This window comes from Rhinolophus ferrumequinum, chromosome 12, assembly GCF_004115265.2.
Source record: "Rhinolophus ferrumequinum isolate MPI-CBG mRhiFer1 chromosome 12, mRhiFer1_v1.p, whole genome shotgun sequence".
Lineage (NCBI taxonomy): Eukaryota > Metazoa > Chordata > Mammalia > Chiroptera > Rhinolophidae > Rhinolophus > Rhinolophus ferrumequinum.
The window spans coordinates 21,784,844-21,806,901 of NC_046295.1; the positions used below are offsets into that span (position 1 = coordinate 21,784,844).

Sequence of the window (22,058 nt, forward strand, 5' to 3'; positions counted from 1 at the left end):
TTCTGCCAATAATGATGTGACCCTCTCCTTCAGGTACGATGTCATCAGAAGTCTGTTAATAAAAAATATTTAAGTAAGATCAAGAGTCTGAAAACACAATACTCCAAATTTCCAGTAAACAATTGAAAATCACTCATTATACAAAGAACAAAGAAAATCTCAACATGAAAGAGAAGTCATAATTAAGAAATGCCACCACCAAGATAACACACGTGTCAGAATTACTTGATAAGGATTTTAAAGGAGCCATGATAAAAATGCTCCAATGAACAATTATGAATGATCTTAAAACAAAGAAAAAAGTCTCAGCAAATAAATAAAAGATTGAAAGAAGAATCAAACGGAAATCTTAGAATTGAAAATTATAATAACCAAAATAAAAATCTCACTGCATGGGCTCAATAGCAGAGATGATAGATGAAAGAGGAAAGAATCAGTGAACTTGAAGACAGATAATAAAAATCACCCAATTTGAACAACAGAGGTAAAATAGGCTTAAAAATAAAATAGAGTCTCAGGGACCTGTAGGACAATACTAAAAGATCTAGCATTCATAAGAAGGGAGTCCCAAAAGAGAAAAAATTAATATGGGGCTGGGAAAATTATTTGAAGAAATAATGACACAAATTTCACAAAAGGTATAAACATAGAGATTCAAGAAGCTTTAAGAATTCTAAAAAGGATAAATCCAAAGAAAGCCACACTAAGACATGTCACAATCAAACCTGTGAAAAGTAAAGAAAAAGGAAAAATGATTAAAAGTAGCTAGAAAATATCATGCATTATCTTCAAAAGATCAATGATTCAAATAACATCATATTTTCCATCATAAACTATGGAGGCTAAAAGGAAGTGGCATATTTTTAAAGTGCTAAAGACAAGAATTGCTAAATTAAAATTCTGTACCTAGTGAAAATATCCTTCAGGAATCAAGGTGAAATGAAGACATTTTAGATAAAGGAAAACTTAAAGAATTTGTTGCTAGCCAACCTACCCTAAAAGAAAGTCTGAAGAAAAGCTCTTCAAACAGAAAAAAAAAAAAAAAAAAAAAATGATAAAAGAAAACTTGGAAGGTCAGAAATAAAGAAATAACAGTGGAAAAATATAAATATCTCTATTATATTTGTCAGTAAACTACAGGCTATCCTTCTTTTGAAGTTTTAAAATTATGTTCGTCAGTTGAAGCAAAAATTATAACAACATCTAATGAGTTTTTCAACGTATTTAGAGAAAATATTTAAGACAATTATATGATAAAGAGGGTAGCATAAAGAGACACATATGGAAGTAAGGTTTCTACATTCCTCCTGAAGTGATACAATGTGGGTACCAATATACTGTAATAAGTTGTGTATGTATAATACTTAGAACAAACACTAAAAAACTAATTCAAAGAGATATATTCCAAAATACTATAGATAAATAAAAAGGTAATTCTAAAAAAAAATGTTTAAGTAACAAATAGAAATGAAGGAAAGAGGAAACAAAAAGAAAAATAACAACATGTCAGACAGCTCTAAAATATCAATAATGCAAGATATAATGTCAGTATGAAAAAAAATGTAACTTATTTTTGTATATTACCAATATACAATTAGAAACCAAAATTAAAATTACAATACCATTTATAAGAGCCCCCAAAATTAAATACTTTGGTACCAATCTAACAAAAGTATTAGACATATAGAATCTACATGCTAAAATTTTAAAACACTGATAAATCTCAATAAAGAGACATGACCTATTCAAGGACTAGTAGACTCAACATAGCTAATATGTGAATTTTCTTGAAGCTGATCTATAAGATTTAACACAATTCAAATCAAGATTCCTACATGAGTTTGGTAGCTGTAGCTATTTTTTTAAGCCATTTTTGTAGCTGAAACTTATATGGAAAAGCCAAGGGACTAGAAAAGCCATAACAATTTGAAAAAGAAAAAAGCTGTTTGACTCACACTAACTGAGTTTAGGACTTCTTAGAAAGCTACAGTAATCAAGACAGTGTCGTGGTCACAAAAGTTTATGAATTCAGATTAATAGAATAAAATAGTTTTGAAATAGACCCACGGATATACAGTCAGTTGGTATTTGACCGTTCCAAAGGCAATTAAATGAAGAAAGAATAGTCTTTTCAAAAATGATGCTGATGCTATTGGATATAAATTTGTAAAAAATATAAAATAAACTTCAACCTGTAACTCACAACTTATACAAATATTAGCTCAAAATGGATCACAAAGCTAATATTAAACTTTTAGAAGAAAACGTGGAATAAAATACTTGTGAGCTCGGAGCAAGAAAATAGTAATTACATATGACATCAAAGACATGATCCATAAAAGAAAAAAACTGATAAGTTAAACATCAAAATTAGGTGTTGTCATGCAAAAGACACTGTTAAGAGAATGAAATGTAATCTATAGAGTGGGATAAAATATTGCAAATCGCATATTTGATTAAGGACTTGTATAAAGACTATATAAAAAAGCAATTATTGTTTAATTGGTTTAAAACCAATTTTTTTAATGGGCAAAAGATCTGAACACATACTCTTCAAAGATATAAAGACAGTAAATAAGTATGTGAAAAACTATCAATATCATTAACCATTACAGAAATGCAAATTAAAATCACAATGAGATACCAATACAAACTTATTGGAATCGTCTAAAAATTAATGACAACACTAAGTGCTGCCAAGGATGTGGAGCAACTCAACTCAGATGCATGTCAGTTCGACAGTTTCTAACAGAGTTACATATACTAACCATATGACTCGGCAATGAAACTCGTGAGTTTTTACCTTAAAGAATCAAAAAGTTATGCTCACACAAAACCCCGCATATAGCAGTTCTAGTAATAATTGCAAAATAACAAGAAAAGACTCAAATGTTCTTCAAGGGATGAATAAACAAACTGCGGAGCATTCATACAACAGAATACCATTCAGCAATAAAACTGGATGAAACAACAAGGGCATTTTGCTCAGTGAAAGAAGCCCGTCTCAAAAAGTTAAAGCTTGCATGACCCCATGCATATGACATCCTGAACAAAGGCAAAGCTATAAGAGGAAGAACACTTCAGTGGCTGCAGGTGTTAAGGATGGTAGAGGAACTTAGTACAAAGGGGCAGAACAATAAAACTTTTTGAGATGACGGAACTAGTTTCTAGCCTGATAGGGGTGGTAGTTACTTAAATCTATTATATATTTTATATACATACACACACAAAGACACACACATATAGAAACACTCACACACACATGGTCTGACAATTAAGTTCTTGAACTTGTTGCAACGATGTTGCTAACCTTTTCGGACATCAGAGGGATTATTCATTACGAATTTGTACCAACTGGACAAATAGTTAACCAAGTTTACTATTTGGAAGTGCTGAAAAGGCTGTGTGAAAATGTTAGAGGACCTGAACTTTTCGCCAACAATTCATGGCTCTTGCATCACAGCAATGCACCAGCTCACACGGCACTGTCTGTGAGGGAGTTTTTAGCCAGTAAACAAATAACTGTATTGGAACACCCTCCCTACTCACCTAATCTGGCCCCCCAATGACTTCTTTCTTTACCCGAAGAGAAAGGAAATAGTGAAAGGAAGACATTTTGATGACATCCAGGACATCAAGGGTAATATGACAACAGCTCTGATGGCCATTTCAGAAAAAGAGTTCCAAAATTGCTTTGAAGGGTGGACTAGGTGCTGGCATCGGTCCATAGCTTCCCAAGGGGAGTACTTCAAAGGTGACCGTAGTGATATTCAGCAATGAGGTACGTAGCACTTTTTCGAGGATGAATTCACAAGTTTAATTGTCCTACCTCATGTACGTGTCTGTGTGCCTGTTTGTATCGCTACATGTGTTGTAATTCATAAAACTATATGCTAAAAAGTCAAAGTACTGTATGTAAATTTAAAAAAATCTGTCCTTATTAATAAACAAACTTCAATGAATAAAAGATAAGTTTCTGTAAGTCTTATTGCTTAACTACCATACTTTTAGTTTAATTTTTAACATCATATTTCATTAGAACATGTAATACTGAACATGTTTCCAAGGAAACTTCCTGATAGCACAAAGTGTATCTTATGTTCTCATTTCACACACCTATCAAAGTGCCTGTCACAGAGCCATTCTTCCAGCATGCTTGTTAACTGATAAATGTTTCACAAAGTAACGCAACCCTCCACCCCAAAACATAATATGATTTAAAGTTTATAACAATTATTTAGCATTCTTTAAGGTTATCAACCCAAACTTCAATACCTTTATCTAAATTATGACTTATCTTTACAAATGGCTATCACATTAATGAATTTAAACAGATTTTTTTGGGACGGGGGTAATTCCACACTTTTAGTAATGACTCTTAGTGTTTAATTCAAAGAGCTACTTGTGATGTACACACACTGCTGAGTGAACAGACCAGGATTCTAACACTTCCCTAACTTTCTCAAAAACGCCTTATTACTTTTTCCTTAGTTCTATTTCATTAATGAATAAAATAAACCCTAAATGATCACCACTTCTAGCTAACCTCTGCTTGAAATTTTCTCGCATAGATTACATCTTGCAACTAGTTAGATTTGTTATTTTCACCTAATTCACTTTGTCCAAAATTAACTTTCATTTATAAGACAAAAAGAACATTAAGATTATTAGAGAAAGTATCGATACATACTACAACATGGATAAACCTTATGAAAACATCATGTTAAATGAAAGAAGCTAGTCACAAATGAACTCATGTTGTCTAGTTCCATTTATATGAAATGTCCAGAACAGGCAAATCTACAGACACAGAAAGTAGATTAGTGGTTACCTAGGGCCGGGAAGGCTGGGTGGAAGGAGGTGCAGCTAAGTGGTGCTGGGGTTTTGGTGGGGGGTTTAATGAAAATGTTCTAAAATTTATTGAAATGATAGACACACAACTCTTCAAATACACTAAAAGCTACTGAATTGTTTACTTTATATGGTGAAGTATATGGTTTGTGAATTAAATATCAATAAAGCTATTAAATTATCAGGGAATATTTCTGGGACAAATCTAGAAAATAATTTTCAAGATAAGAGACTATTTTTTTCAGTTCCAGACTGAAAGCAACAAAGGAACAAGACAAATAAAGAAACAAAAACTCATAGACACAGGCAATAGATTAGTGGTTACCAGAGGGTAAGGGGGGAAAGGGGTGGTAACACGGGTGAAGGGGGTCAAATACATAGTGATGGAAGGAGAACTGACTCTGGGTGGTAAACACACAATGGGATTTATAGATGACATATGGTTGTGTTACGGAATTATACACTATGTGCACAGAATTGAACACCATGTAATTTTACTAACCATTGTCACCCCAATAAATTTTAATTAAGAAAAGGTAAGAGACTACTATAATCATCAAACATTTACCATTCATAGAGTATAGTACACTTTAAGAGGTAATTGGAAGTATACATTTAAATCTGATCTGATCATTTCCTCAAAAGTTTATCATTACATGTAAAAGGCGGCAACCTAAAGTTCCATGTGCTATCATATAGTATATAAAATAAGATTTTGACTTACACCTAAGACAATTCAATGATATTTAATGTCATCATGCCACATAATGCTGAAGTCCAGTAATCTGAAAGACATCCAGGCTTTCAAAAAATATTGCATGGTCTCAGTGTTAAAAATTAAATCTAAATGAAGAAATAGTTAAGCAGCAAAAGAGGCTAATTATGTTGGTCCATCTCCTTTTTGTTTCAAAAGAAGAAAATGCTCTTTCTTTCGCAAGCTGACTATAATAGCCTGTGAATTATAAGATCAAGGAAGCAAACTGTATGTTTTCTAAAATAGGAGTATCCTTCATCAAGTTTTCTACTTAGGGCAGCTAAAAGACCTGTGTGGAGGGATCAGCAGTAAGCCCACAGGACAGGCAGAGCACAGCAAGAAAGAAAGCAATTCCCTCGTGTCTTTTGCAGGTCACTACCAAGGACCATGTTAGCAGATCCATAGCAGACCCTTAACAGGCAGTTCTGCTGCTCCCAGTAATTAGCTTGGACAGCTCTGGCTCCAAGAGGAGCAGCCAGGCTACACCATAATGAGCTCAGCTGGGATTAGCAGGACAGGGCAGGGAACCGAGAGAGCTCAGGCATTCTGCATTGCGTATGTATCGAGGAGATCAAACAAGGATGGCTGGCTAGGTTATCCCCTCTCCACCTCATTCCAAAAATGAAGCACGGCAGTGTCTAAAATACAGGCTAATGAAGAGCGACACCTCCAACAGATGAGAGCCACATTAATTAACACAATCCCTAGATCATATTATACAGTTTCAGCTAGAGCTAGCAAATGTGCAACTTGTTATTGCATTATAAATATATATATATATATATATATATATATATATTAAAAAAGCTAGTCCTTTTTTCTTTAATTTTATTGGCAAAAAGATCCAGATTATTTCATTTCCAAATTTATAAGGTATTTCTCTCATGGCCTTTAAGCCTCAAAAAATTTCTCCCAAATGTTTATCTAAGTCCACATTGTTAAAAAAGAAACTCACTTTTGAATCTTTAGCTCCTGATTCTCCCTTTTGAAATAGGCCAGTTCATTCCACACAGCATCAGAATCTTCTTGTCGAAGTTGTTGGGGTTCTGCTCTCTTTATTTTCCTGATTTCACTCCTATATTTAAAATGAAGTGGCTTTCTTCCTTAATATGTTCAAAGTGAAATAAAAATGCATTTAACCATTCCCTAAACTTAAAAACATCTATTGCCCAAATTTCTAATTCAAGCTCACCACTTATAGAATCAATTTCCTAAAACCTAAGTCCATAGAAATTAAAATCCTATCATACTTTCCTAAAGAGCTAAACTGCTACTATGGAAAGCAAACTTTTAAGCAGATACATGATATCCTATTTCTCTCTTTCATTCTGCTAGTAATAAATCATACATTGCAGGATTGTCACAGTTTCTAAAAGAGGCTATAAGCAATCCACTCCTCTAGAATTTGCTACCAACCAATCTGAATGTGGTATATTTGCTCTGCAATAATACAAGCTATTTTCCGTGAATAAATACAGAAAGTAGTTTTCACACTTCTAATGACTACTAAAAAGTTAGGTGAGCACAGTCTAAATCCAGGACAAACTGTTTTTTCACTGCCTTACCAACAAGAGACATGAAACATTTTTCATTCTTCAAAGGAAAAGAATTAGATGTGACAATTATCCACAAAACATGCCAAATGCCTTTTATGTTTTCATTTTCTGTACAAAAAACAAACTCTTCATTTTTATTTTGTAAAAGTGCTGTACTGGCCAATTTAGAAACAGTATTTCTCTATAGAGCAGACCAATGTGTATCATCAACATTGCCCTAAAGGATCCATCTCAAAAGATGAGAGGGTAGTAGATTTTCTGTACTCATTCCGTCCTTTGCCCTGTGTTGATACTGTTAACAGGGGAACCTGTGTTGATACTGTTAACAGGGGAACCACTTACGACTAACCAAGATCTGAACACCTGTTCAAGAGCAATTGAATTGAGACCACCAATTCGTTCAGATAAGCTGCAGAACAAACTGATGGATAGTAAAGATTTTCAAATTGCATATTAGGTTGAAGTAGTCTTAGGATAGTTACCTATGTATGTGAATTTCATGTTTCTCTTTCTTTTCAATTAAAACTTAAAATATTTTTTGAGTTATAAACATTGTAACACTAGTATTTATTTAGTTTTTCAATCAGATGAATATGAACTATTTTTAAGTTCTATACTTTTATTAATCTACTTTATTGATATAAAAACGTTCATTAGAATTCATAAGAACCTATGCTACTGATTTCTGCATATAATAGGAAAATCTATTGTTATCGCTAGCATATTTCTCTGTTTTCATTAATTATATTCTTTATTTACAAATTCACAATAAAGATTTGACTACCAAATAATTTCTTTAAAATCAAACAAAAGCCATTAAAACACCTATATGATGCTACTCCATTCCATTTAATATTTAGGGAAATGCCTTTATGAGCTATGTAACTCACATGCCACTGCCTTCTTCCCACTGTTTTAATTGCTCTTTTACTGCTCTGTAGTTGGTCTGTAACATCTGTAGCCTTTCCTTGCGTTTTTCATGGGCATCTCTTAGCTCATCATTTTCTTGGCTCTGTAGAACACAAAAAAGCAAGTACACAAGTTTAAAGAAAGTATTAGTGTAATGTTACAAATAAAAGGTTACCCATCTAAATATGAAATTTGAAAGAAAATAGTATGTGAATATGAATGAGTTTATAATACTTATTTAAGGAGAAGAAAAGGAAGAATTCCTAAAGTCACAGAATAGGTTTGTTTGATAAATTGGAATCACCGTATTTCCTCGAAGCTGCTTAAGTAATGTCAAATTTTTGCTATCAAATTACATTCCTTTCCCTGTCATTAATTCGTATACGTACAAATATTTGTGAACCAATCTTATAGATTTTTATTTTTTTCAACACAAGGATTTGTCCTTACATAAAGCATGATTAATTTGTTAGTTGTAAGTGAACGTGTCATCAGTGTAAGTGACTAGTAAGACCAATTCTTCAGCTCATGTATTCATGATTAGTTTTCTTATAAAGCACAACGATTACATAAGAGGAAGAAAATCCGTTGGGACCTATGTTAGGAATAGTTTAGTCTTTTGGGTTGTACCATGAAGAACTGAAATGAGACAGCTGGCCTTGGTACTCTTGAAGAGGTCGTGGAACAAACATCACTAGGTTAAACAAGAATAGTCACTGACTTTTAAATATTTTAAATAGAGCACATGAGATAAATCTTCATTTTTAGATATAACCATAAAACAAACTTATAAAGGCCAAATTTTCAGTTCAGAGGATGTACTCATATTACTTATGAACTGCACTCCTCAAAGTAAAATAAGTAACTTCTTGAGTGTTTTTACCCTTGACAATTTCAAATTTGTTTTTTAAACTGTTTTTCATAATTCTGTATGGAGAAACTTATGTACTTATTTAGTGGGGGCAACAAGTACTCTCTAATAGTATAATGAGGTGAGATGAGTAAGCACATGGCAATTAGGAAGATCGAAATTCCATTCTTCAAGTGTTCTCTTGTTAGCTGTATCATTTTAAGAACACTATTTAAATTAATTTAATTAATTTTCTGTAAAATTAATTTTCTGGAAAAGAACATAAATTTTTAAATTATTTGTTTCTCTTTGTTTTTTTAATTAAAGTTTATTGGGGTGAAAATGGTTAGTAAAGTTATGTGGGTTTCAAGTGTACAACTCTGTAATGCATCATCTATATATCACATTGTGTGTTCACCATCTAGAGTCAGTTCTCTTTCCATCACCATATATATGATCCCCTTTACCCTCATCTACCGCTCCCCTTCCCCCTTACCCTCTGGCAACCACTAAACTATTGTCTGTGTCTATGAGTTTTTGTTTGTTTGTTTGTCTTGTTCCTTCCTTGCTTTCAGTTTTATAAGCAAAACAAGTCAGACAGAAAAAGTTGACAACAATATGATTTCATTGATATGTGGGATATAAAACAGATATTTAAATTATGATGACTAAATGAAATGAGCTAATATACACAGAAAGCCCTAGCACTGTGCTGGCCTTATAGAGGCACAAAGCAAAGTCAGTTTGCTTCCCTCACCTCTCCTCAGGTATGAACACTAATGCCCTTCTCATTTAGAAGCCAAATTCACTCTTTCCTTGACCACCTGTTTCTCATATCAACGGTGAGGTAATACTTTATAGAGTTTGCATTGTTTCATTGCAATTCTACCTGTCTCAGCACTATAGATATTTTGTCATTCTACTTTGAATATATGTCTAGAAATTTGCAGATATTAGAAAAGATTCATGTCAAAACATAATTTTAAAATAAACTTATAGTTAAACAGAGTACTTAATTAAATATTTCAAAAATAGCTTCCTGTAATTATTCTTCATTGAATCAAAGTTCTTCCCCATAAACTCTTATTTTACAATGAATTTTGTAGCAATTATTACATACAAATTCAGTATTTTGGAATCATTAAAAGTCTACGTTAGAATCCCTAGAAACTCTGAGTACACAAAACCTAAAAGATTGACCAAAAAGTAAAAATTAATTAAAGGAGACATCCAATTTTTTTTCCTATTACCTTTCACAATAATCCTATGTTGAATTAATGGAACAAGTTGAGTTTCTTATTGCTTATTTTAGCATTTTCCCATACTGACTTAGTTACCATTAATTACTGAATTTATACCCAATGTTTTTCCAAATTCTCAAATAATCAACTATATTATACTATTAATCCAAAGATTAAGACTTAAAAATTTTTTGACTCCTCTGTGTCACCCACAATGTGCTAAGCTCTGTATTAGGCATAGTACTTTATTAAAGCACTCAATGTGGTCACCTATAATTCCTAAAACTTTACTATAACATATTCAATATTAGAAAATAGTTTTGCTTTCCTGTAATAATTGAAATAAGTAGCTCCTTCCATTAAGTAGTGATTATGGGAAAACAGCTTTATAAACAGGTTTTAAGCTTTAATTTTTACATGCTTTGTAATTTATTATAAATAAGACTAGAGTGTTTACATAATTCTTACAGAAGCATTAAAATCTAAACTATTAAAAATAAAACCAAACTAGAGATTATTTGATAAATCAATTTGATAGACATAATTTACAACGATAATTATTCAAAAATGAAGTTTCATCCATTGATTTGTGCTTTGATACTGCTGATATACAACTGTAATACTTGGGTTAATTTAGTCCTAGGGACTATTGTTCCTTTGGCCTACTTTAGAAATAGTGAAATTTTATACAAATGTAAATATAAGATAGATAGATTGTATATACTTCAAAGAAAAATAATTTTCCCTATTTTACTGCAAGAGCAGATGTTGGCTAAAGGGATCCAAGATATGGTGATGGAAGGAGAACTGACTCTGGGTGGTGAACACACAATGTGATATACAGATGATGTAATACAGAATTGTTTACCTGAAACCTATGTAACTTTACTAACCATTGTCACCCCAATAAACTTTAATTAAAAAAAGTATTCAGTCAAAAGTTGGATACCTCAAAAGATATGTTTAAAGAGAATAAGCAAAATACTTTTTTACAATATTCTAACGTACAATATTCTAACGTGTAATTTGGATTACGGTTCTTTAGGTATCATTTGACTTATAATAGCCTAGGTCAAAACAACAGTAATTCATTTGGGAAATATTATGCCAAAGTTCTTACAACAAAATCTAGTGTAAAGACTAAAAAATACATTTAATATGATTAATTCTACATTTTCCTAAGGGGATACACAAAAATAGTCCATGGGCAGTAACTGAATTAATCCATTTATTAGATCATTCAATAAAACCTTTATTGAGTACTTTCTATGTCTTTTGCAATTAAACTAGCTAAACTAGAGGCTCTAATTTCTGTGTACAAACAAGTCTAAATGACTAAAACATTAGAAAATAGGAAAGTTCTCTTAACTGACTTTCTTCAATGATATTTGCAATTCTATTTTTGAGTTCATAAGAATAGAACTTATTCTCAATCTGTTCTTCTAGTTTGGTCAGGTCTAAGACAAACTTGGAGTGTAAACACTGTTAATGAAACAGTGGCTCAATCTTCAGAGAATGGTAGCAAGGTTTTTAAAAAGTTTAAAAAAACAAAAATTTTATAAAATTTGAGGTTTCCAAGCATATTTAATTTCAGAATGCATAAAATTCATAAATATGAGACCTCTGAAAAATAAAAGACATATAATCTGTCTTCAAAGGACATATGTTATTAAAGGGCACAGGGAAGTGCTAATGAATCAAGACGTGAAATGCAGGAAAGTCAGTAAAGCAGAGATTCAGGGCATTAGCAATCTCAAGGATAGTAAGAATTTTGTGAAGCTCTCATGCATTAGTTTCCAAATTATACTTTGTTAAGTTATTGGTTTACTATACTCACGAAGTCAGGATTTGAAAATGGGTAGGATTTTAATAAAAATAGCTTTTATCTCTTCTATTATTATTGACTCTTTAATTACAACATTGGTCATCCATCTTGAAAACATGTACAACTAGCCACAAAAGTAAGCTGAGCAAGGCAATATGCTAATATTTAAATAAAACTCATAGCTAATATTACAATAATATGCTTGACTTACTGCTGGTGTAATAAAGAGCATCATTTAAATGTATCAAAGTGTATATATGTAAATTAAAAAGTACCCTGGAACCAATCACTCTTCTGCTATACAATACAGGTTTTGTTTACCCACTTCTTTTGTTAAATGCTCTTGATGATATTGCCTTTTTCATTCAACTATTTTGTTCCTTTAAAATAAGAAATCCTATCCTACTAAATGATAAAATGCAAGGAAAAAAATTTGCTACCATGTTTTCTTTCTTTAAAATCTGTGACAGAAAACATACATTTGAAATTCATGATTGTCATCAATTGACTTGAAAAAGGAATACAGAAAAAGTATAAATGAAAAAGAAATTATATGAAAAGAATTTTACTCTGAAAATGAACATCAAGCCTCATGCAAGAAAACTGTCGTTAGGTAAAAGGAAGGAGGAAATAAATTAGTATAATGCTTCTGAGTCTTTCTGATATAAGATATTCCAGAAGTGCAGGAGAATGGATCTAAAAGTGTCTGAACTGCTCTACTTTTTCCTGTCACAAACAATGGAGTAGCAAAGACTCATAGACTGGGTGCAAATGAGTGGAGATCCTCTACTACTGAATGGGATATGTGATGGTTAATTTTATGTGTCAACTTGACTGCCCAGATATTTGGTTAATCATCATTTCTGGGTATATCTGTGAGGGTGTTTCTGTATGAAATTAACGTTTAAACCAGCAGGCTGAAAAACAGATTGCCCTCCCAAATGTGATGGGCTTCATCGAATCCATTGAATGCCTGAATAGAATAAAAGGCTATATAAGCTTTCTGCCTATCTTTGAGTTGGGACATAGGTTCTTGCCTTCAGGCTCATACTTGGACTGGAACTTATACCGTCAGTTCTCCTGGTTCTCAAGCCTTTGGACTCAGACTGGACCTATACTACTGGCTGCAGACCTTGGACTTCTCGGGCTCCATAATGGCATGAGCCAATGCCTTACAGTAAAACAATTTCTCTCTCTCTCTCTCTCTCTCTCTCTCTCTCTCTCTCCCCCACCCACCCCGCCGTGTGTGTGTGTGTGTGTGTGTGTGTGTGTGTGTGTGTGTGTTTCAAGAATAATGATGTCCTATGTCCCATTAGGGTTATAGCTTATTGCTTCTGTTACTGGGATCACCCAGACCAGATTAATACAGAATAGAAGCTTTGGTATGTGAATTTCAGGAACTATGTAAAAGGCAGAAGATGATAGACTGGCTTCCTAAACATGCCCGTAATATTCCGTATGTACCCCACCCCAATGTTTATACTAATACATCTTCTTAACCTGAGAAAGGGTCTTAAAAGATAGAAACTCATCTTTTCTCCTGTTCTACAAGTGACTAGCACAATGCTTGGCTAATTGCATTGCTCAATAAGTTATGGAGTAAACAAATAAATGAGCAACTAAACCTAGGTGTATGAATTTCAAGTATGGTAACTGCTAGCAAGCTAAAGTCATCTGATCGTTTTATTTTTGATAGAAACAATACATGATAATTTTCCTTTGTTTAAAATTAACAGTTTAACTCTGAATAAATATAAATTAACACTTAATGTTTAGTGACTAGGCAGAAAATATATTAATTGTAGCTTATGGTTAACTACACCTGCAAACCATATTTTGTTCTAGAGCACACATAATGTAAATCAAACTTTTTTCTTCCTAAGAGTAATCTATATGACAAAGAATCTAAGCTATAAGTGTATTAGATTCTAATCGTGCATAAACTGGGCTTGTCATATATCATAAAACTACTTGAGATTCAGTTAAATGGCTAAATCTCAAATAGTACTGGGCTTTGGGTAGTTGTGAATAAAGGATGACAAGATTAGCCATATTAAATTCACAGAAAAAAAAAAGCCCTCAATATGGTCACATAAAATTGGTTTGATATGCACAAACAACTTCTTCTGAGAAAGAGAATTCACCGAGTATCACTTGGAAAGTATAAACTCTCAAAGATAAGCCAAAAAGGCATAAGCTTCTTAAACACTGGTAGACTGCGATTCAAATGTGATGTATTCTGAGACAAATTCAATTGAAATGGAAAAAAAATAATGTACATTCATTTGCCTATGTAATATTTCTATAAAGGACAAATTTTACGTGGCCTGAGTTAGGTTAGCATAGTTTTTAATTCACTTGTCTTTTTATATATTTCTTATATATAAAAAAATATAAGAAATTCTCTTTCACTTGCTATAGTTCTATTTTTTTCGTCTCTGAGACACTATAAGAAATATACTGCCAATATTAAGATAAAATATTCCCAAGTACTTTTAAAGTGGTAGTTTTCAAGTAGCAAATTTTTTTATTACTTTTTGATCCTCAGAAATCTTAAAACAAAACCAACTTATCACACATTTTTATACATATAATTAAATTCAGGAAAGATAAATGATAAGCAGTAGTTTGTAAAATGAATGCTTACTTTGGTATATCTTTACCTTTGCAAGGTTATTATTAAAGAAATTATTTAATGTTCACCTTTAGTTGTAGTGCCTTTTCTAAGTTTTCAATCTTTCTTTCAGCTATTCTCAGCTTCTGCAGCTCCTCTGAGTTGGTGAAAGAGCTCTTTGGGGACAAAGACCTTGAACGTTTCACAGGTGGTTCCTCGAGAATAAAACAAGGACATGGTTGAACTAGTTGGAACGCTGGATTATGAAAGACATGCAAAATTAAAGAACAAGTAATTTTGAATACTAATAATGAATTATAAAAAAATCCTGCACAGAATACCAGAGAAATAACAAGCGGAATTACCACAGTGCTACCGCTAAAGGTTTCTCTGTGACTCGTTAATGAGAATATTCATTTACATTTACATTGTTTCTTTCAGAATAATGATGTCCCATTAGGGAAGACTAAAGGGTTATAGACTCAGAAATGCAAGAAACCTCATTACAAAGGAGGGGATAGAGGCTGGTCTAATTGCTCTATAAGGGTCCAAGGTTACACTTGATAGGACAACGAGAAACAAGAGGGAAAGGATTTTTTTCCCTTTGAAATAGTTTAACACACTGTGAAGTTGAAGGAACAATATGCTTGAGGAATATAAATACAACAGACAGTAGATCTTATACCATAATGACCATATGGTCATTAACTATAATGTGGCTAACTAGAGACAAGAATGTGTGTTTATATTATGTACAGCTTCATATACCAATCTGGAGAAGGAATATGTGAAAGTAACTATTAAGCTGGGCAACATATTGTTCGTACTTACTGCATGTCCTTATGAAAAAGAAAGAAAATTGTGTCTAAAATATCCCTCTTGTTTTCTTGACTTTTGTTAAAAGCAATGACACATCACAGCAATACATTTTTAAACTTCAGCAATACAGCAAGCAACCAAATTAGACCCTATAATGTCTTCTCTCAATTTTAGAAATGATATTTCATTTAAATAAAGCTCAGTGCTATGAAACTACTCCAAAATGGCAAGAAACATAGAATGCAGTTGTGTTTAAATAAATCAATGAATACAGACATATATATACATACATACATAAAGTTCATTTTTCTGAAAATTACTAATAATATTAGAGGAAGCAAATACAAGTACCACAGAAAAATGGGTCTAAATTTAAATGCTTTCTTTAAGATAGTTTGTTGTACTCAGGAAAAAATGGAAAGAACCAAAAACAATTATCTTGAAAACATGGTTTTCAAAATATGGTTTCCTACCTTTAGAAACATTATTTTCTACTGCTGAAGTAACAAGTGTGAGAAAAATATATGTCTAAAGCTCCTTACTTTTAAGGAAATGTTATTTCAATTTATCTAGAAATAACATATTTAAATGTGATATTATGAAATTTTTATATTAGTCAATGTTCATAGAAGTTTTTGCAGCATATAGGAATATGTAATGAATACCAAAAATAGGAAAGGCTGAGATGTTAATAAATAAGAAACATGCTACAAAAATTTTGCTTATTTTTCACTATTGCTATTCCTTTCAATCTGAAAATGTATAACTGTACATATTAATGTTAAATTCCATTTAATAGTTTATATTCCACATGGGCTGTATTTAAATATCGTCTCTGAATGAAACAGAAACATTAAGATATATTTTTCATCAAATTAAAATTAGATTATTGAGTTAATGACTAATATCACTTTAAAATTTTTACTGATTAATTTATCTAAGAGAAGACAGATGAAGGATACTTTCTAAAACTTGTACTATAAAAATGATAATTGCTGCTAAACAAGTATAATACTACTAACATATTTCATTACTTAAATTAGGAACATAATATTCAGTCATCAAAAAAGGGAAAACTCTCTACTCCCAACAATAATTTTTTCGAGCGTTTGGCACATAATATTTCTTAAAAGCTTCCAGAAATATAAGCAGAGAAGTAAATGTTGCTGTTTTTTTCAATTTCATCACTTGCCTTACCAGCCTTATCCTCACAAATTCACAAAATGACAAAACATCCCTACCTTTTGCTTCCCTTCAGCACTTGCCAAGATGCTCTTTTTTGAGGAACTTTTGTTGGTAGATCTGTTCTCTGACAGTTCTTCATTGGCAATTTTCAGTTTCTCCTGTAAATACTCAATTTCGGACTTCTGTGAGACCATTAAGGTTTCTAAGCTCGATAAAGATGGCTGCTGAGATACCTATTTTAAAAAGTATATATGCAAATACATTTATATCTTATATTACTTACATACATATGCAAATATTTATATATAATATTACATTATGTGTCATAAATACTCAGAGAAAGAGAATTTCATTTTAATGATATACTGTTTAGTAATATACTGTTAATATTAAACGTCTATCATCCTAAAAGAATGGTATTTTTCAATAAAATACCCAAGAGTCTGTATATATATTTTTATAAATAATATTGTCAAACAGGTCTGTAAAAGAAAAAATTTAAAGCATGGTTGCATGATACACACCACTGACCTATAAATTAATTATTTAAAGTGTATGATTATACACGTATGTATTTCCTCACGAAATGCTCAGTGCACCAACTGATCATCAAGAGTTATACAATATCATTGAACACAAACCTGGGAAAAGGAAACCAACAGCACTATAAATCTAATTAGCTTTTAATGTATCATTATTTAATAATAACAACTCAAAGAACTCTGATACTTTTAAAAGTCAATACAATTCACAATATTCTCTTCTGAAATTTTTTCCAGTGTCAGATAAACTGCTAATAGTTAAATACCACATTTTCATAACAGAAATCACAGGAAACTTGTTCATGACAACTACCGTTCTGGAGAATTCCACAACCATCTTGACTGAAAGCAGGCATTCTGCAAAATTCTACTGCCATCTTGACTGAATTAAAACCCATGTATGTATATACTATTGCAAATTAACCACTTCATTTACAAAAAACAAAAACACTAAATCATAGTTAAAACAGTTTTTGTTGATATCCAGCAAAGAAAAATCAAATCTTATGATTCTAATATTACCAATATGGATCCAGTGGCCCTGAAAATAGTTTCATTTAAAATGCAGAGAGCCCCATACTTCCTAAATGATTTTCTTAAAAACTATGAGAAAAAAACGTACGTTTAATTTTTCTGATCCAACAATGGAAATATTATCACTTTCTAATTTTGACTTTTTTTTTCTTTTTTTAGTAGATAGGCAAAATTTTTCTAATTCTAATCTTTATAATGAGAGGGATCATCTATACTATAATATTATACTTTCCTCATATGTAAATCACCTGCTTTCTCAACCTTTATTCTAACACATGACTAAATTATTTTCCTCTGAGTGTTGTCTATAATGTACTGTTACCACATTTACAATACAGTAAAAACTTACTCCACTACCTTGCTTTGAACATCAAATTAAAATACTTTAAGCACTTTTCTTCCAAACTCTAAAGGACTTTGTCCTATTTTTTCCTCGCCCTTGTTATCACTGTACAGCCTAGATTTCTTTTATTTTTTTCTTTCTCTTTTGTAAGCAGTTTTATGTTTATAAATGTTTCCTTTGATTGGGATGTCAATCTGAAAAATTTTCAAAAACTACTTGCTCTTGTCCAGTTTTCATTAAATAAAATTATAAAGAATATATAAATCATCCAATAATTTGCCAAAGAAATTGTATATAAATTGTCAAGGTCAAATAAAAATTCCGAATAAAGCAGGAAAAACATAACTTTAGTTTATTAGTATATCCAATAAGCAATCCTGTGTTCTTTAATAAGTGAGTTTTGTAAGTCATCATTGAATTATAATGCAATAAAAATAAGAATGTAAAAATATGAATGTTAGGTCAAGAAGCTGCAATAACAAAATAATTCAAATATTCTTGAGGACATTAAAAATGCTCCAACAGTGGATATTATAATAGTAAAAGGGCAGAATTCCTTCAAAAGACTTCAATAACCAATAAGAGAACTTCAAAACTGAAAAAAACCTATGAAAGTAGTGATTAATACAAATTCACATAGGAGCCATGAAGATAATATAAAAACGTAAGTAAAATGGGTTGTGTTTAGTTTGTTTTAAAATTACTGCTTTAGAATTCATTCAACAGAGACATTCTGTATACGTATTAAAAATATAGATATATTATTCAGTTCCACAAGGGAACTTACACATGCTCCCAGTTTTTTAAAAATGTGGTCTCTCTTTCCTTGTATCACTTTTGCTAGTGATGCAATATATGCAGAAGTATTTCACATTTCTCTTAATTAGACCATTTTTAAAAGTGTAAGTGTAGTGAAATGTCAAATGATAAATACTCAGCCTCACTTTGAGCAAGTAGGAAGGTTTTTGTGGCAGCAGTTATTCAGCTCCAGCCAATTGTTTTCATAGAGGATGTAGCCTAAAACTGCCGGATCTACTGATTTTTCAAAAGAAGCAAGGAATCTAGATTTCTACAGGATATCTCCTAATTTTAAAATATTGGCCAGACTCACTTTATGAATCCTGAATTTTGAGAATATGATGTTGGGAGTATAAACTGCTACAGATTTCTTAGGCAAATTCTGAAATATGCATCAAAGCACATGAAAATGTATCAAACCTTTGACTTAGCATTCTAATCATGCTGAGGATTGATACAGAAAAATATACATGCTAAACTGTTATGTGAGAAAAGCAGGTTACGAAAGAATGTAAAGTGTAAAGTGTAAAGAACTAGATTTTGCCAAATATGCACAGGGGGAAAAAAAAAACCCTAAAATATTATAGTGTTATTTCTGAGTGGAGGGATTATATGTGAATTATTTTCTTTATACTTATCTCAATTTCCTTAATTTTTTTACAATGAACATGTCACAAAATGTTTTTAAAAATGTATTTTTTTTCTGAAAATAAAAAGAAGTTAAAATTCAATAAAAAAAACAACACAGTAGAGATAGGGGAAATACAAATGAAAGTCTCTCAATAATCTCATCTCTCAGAGTTCACTAATGATAAGTTTGGAATATATTACCCAGACTTTATAAAAAAAGGAAAAGCATTGTAATTCTGCCCTTTAATCTGCTTTTTTCAAAATTGACTTTATTTTTTAGAACAGTTTTATACATACAGAAAAACTGAGCAGGTACTTTAAGAGTTCTCCTACAACTCCCACACTCACCCACCCAGGTTCCCCTATTATGCACACCTAAAATTAATATGGTATATATGCTACATTTAATGAACCAATATTCATAATTATTTTTAATTGAAGTTGATATTTTATTCAAATTTCCATAGTTTTCAACATAATATCCCTTTTCTATTCCAGGATCCATCCATGATACCACACTGCATTTCATTGTCATGTCAGCAACTCTTGGCTGTAATAGCTTTTCAATACTTCTCTTATTTTTTTTAATACAGTGACAATTATGAGGAGTACAATTCAGGCATATTGTAGGATTCCCCTTCTATTGGAGTTTCTCTATGTTTTTCTCATAATTAGACTAAGCTTATGAGTTTTGGGAGGAATATCACAGAAGTGCCATTTTCATAACATATCAAGGGTACATATCATCAACATGATTTGACTGTTGATGTTGACCTTGATCACCCAAGTTAAAATAGTGTTTGTCAGGTTACTCCATTGTAAAGTTGCTCATTTGTCCCACATCCATACTATAGTCAATTAAGCTTTTGAACTTTATATATATGTATATGTATATGTGTGTGTGTGTATATATATATACATATATATATATACACACACACACACATATATATACATATACATGGTATATATGCATATAATATTTATAATAATATGTATAAATGGAGATATATGTATATTGTTATATATCCTTACTTATCCTATTTAAATGCTGTTTCACAGGCTTAGAGAAATGAAGACCACAAATCCCTATGTCTGTACTCTATTGCCTTTAAAAACCTAGAATCTTTGAAAAGTTAACTTTTCTTGGTAAGAGGATTTTTATAAATAAACTTTTTCCTCTAATATCGAAAATCCTTGGGCACCTTTGCAGTTTACAGTCTGGGAAGATAATGGTATGGTACTACACCATAGATAGTCTGACAAGAAGTGATCAGTGGAATATGTGTCCAAATGCCTCCAACTGGAACTAATCTCTTTAAATTGACCATTATTAATATATAACTTCTTTTTCACATTGATCCACAGAGGTAATTTTGATAAAAACGTCCTGTAGAAGATACAGAGTAGAAGGGGAGGGAATAGGAGAAGACTTTAAGTGTTGTGCTGGTCACAATTTAAATATGTATAGTCTAATCATGTTACATTAAATTCACACAACATGGTATGGCTTTATTACAGTGGAGATTGAGGGAATATTGCCTAATAAACAGAAACATTTTTCACAGCAATAACAATTGCACAAAATTAAGTTCAATTGTTTTGTCTTATTAGTAAGTTTTAATTAAATATATGAATTTGTTTCCTACAACATTACAATAATGATAATTAGCATTTAGTGAAAAATTATTGCATTCACAGCTCTAGGTAAGTATTTCACATATATTATCTCACTTGAGAAATTTATAAACTGCAGATCTGTCAACACATAATACAGTCTATTGCAAAACAAAAATATATAAAAAGGACATGATGCCTCAGCAAAAAAATAGCTTCTCCCAAAATAATAACTCATTGAAAATTTAGTTAAACATAAATGTGTGTTTAAAATCTGTGATATGTGTGTATGTATATAAAATATCTATACATATGTATCAGAGAAAATGACATCTTGAATGACTATTCTCTAAAAAATCAACTCAAATCCTTTTGGAAAAAAACAGCGTATAAAAAAAGTAAAAATATACATATATTTTATTAAAGTATATATATATGTCTACATATATATATATATAAAATTTTCTGTTAGATCTCTGCAAAAACTTGACATTTTATTTAAAATCCAGAAATACATTACCCATTTTAAAACAAACATTAGCTGAACCATCCATAACCTGAAAAATGGATGATTTTAAAAATAATCATATTTTCTTTTTTAAAAAAGGAAAATAATATCAAATCAACATGCTATTGTAAATCAAAATAGTCTTATAAACGTTCACAAATGGAATGTGTACCAGCTTAAACTCACACCTCACTTTTAGAAAGAATATTAAATTGAATAATAAATGTCTATATCAACTAAATGTCTAATATCAATTAAATATATAGTCATATTGCTATCTTTTAAAAAGTCAGCTAGCACTTTTTAAAAAATATATAAATACTTGCATTTCTTCCATACACTCACTTTTAACCCAAATGTCTTCAAATTGCCTCTAGAGATCACAAAATATAATAAAATTATTTACTACATATATAAAATTTAAACCACCGCCATCTCCTCTCATAATACCACATCATAGCAAAATTCAATACTACAGTCAG

General features: G+C 31.3%; 1 protein-coding gene across 1 annotated transcript in view; it reads right to left on the minus strand.

The window, feature by feature from the left end:
* Positions 1-22,058, minus strand: part of CNTLN (centlein) — a 245,702-nt gene that overhangs the window by 108,756 nt on the left and 114,888 nt on the right. Inside the window, exons 9-12 of the mRNA XM_033124096.1 lie at positions 16,661-16,837; positions 14,690-14,815; positions 8,052-8,173; positions 6,561-6,680 (exon numbers count right to left, since the gene is read on the minus strand). Of these exons, the coding sequence (XP_032979987.1) occupies positions 6,561-6,680; positions 8,052-8,173; positions 14,690-14,815; positions 16,661-16,837 (545 nt within the window). The remainder of the gene's footprint in view (positions 1-6,560; positions 6,681-8,051; positions 8,174-14,689; positions 14,816-16,660; positions 16,838-22,058) is intronic.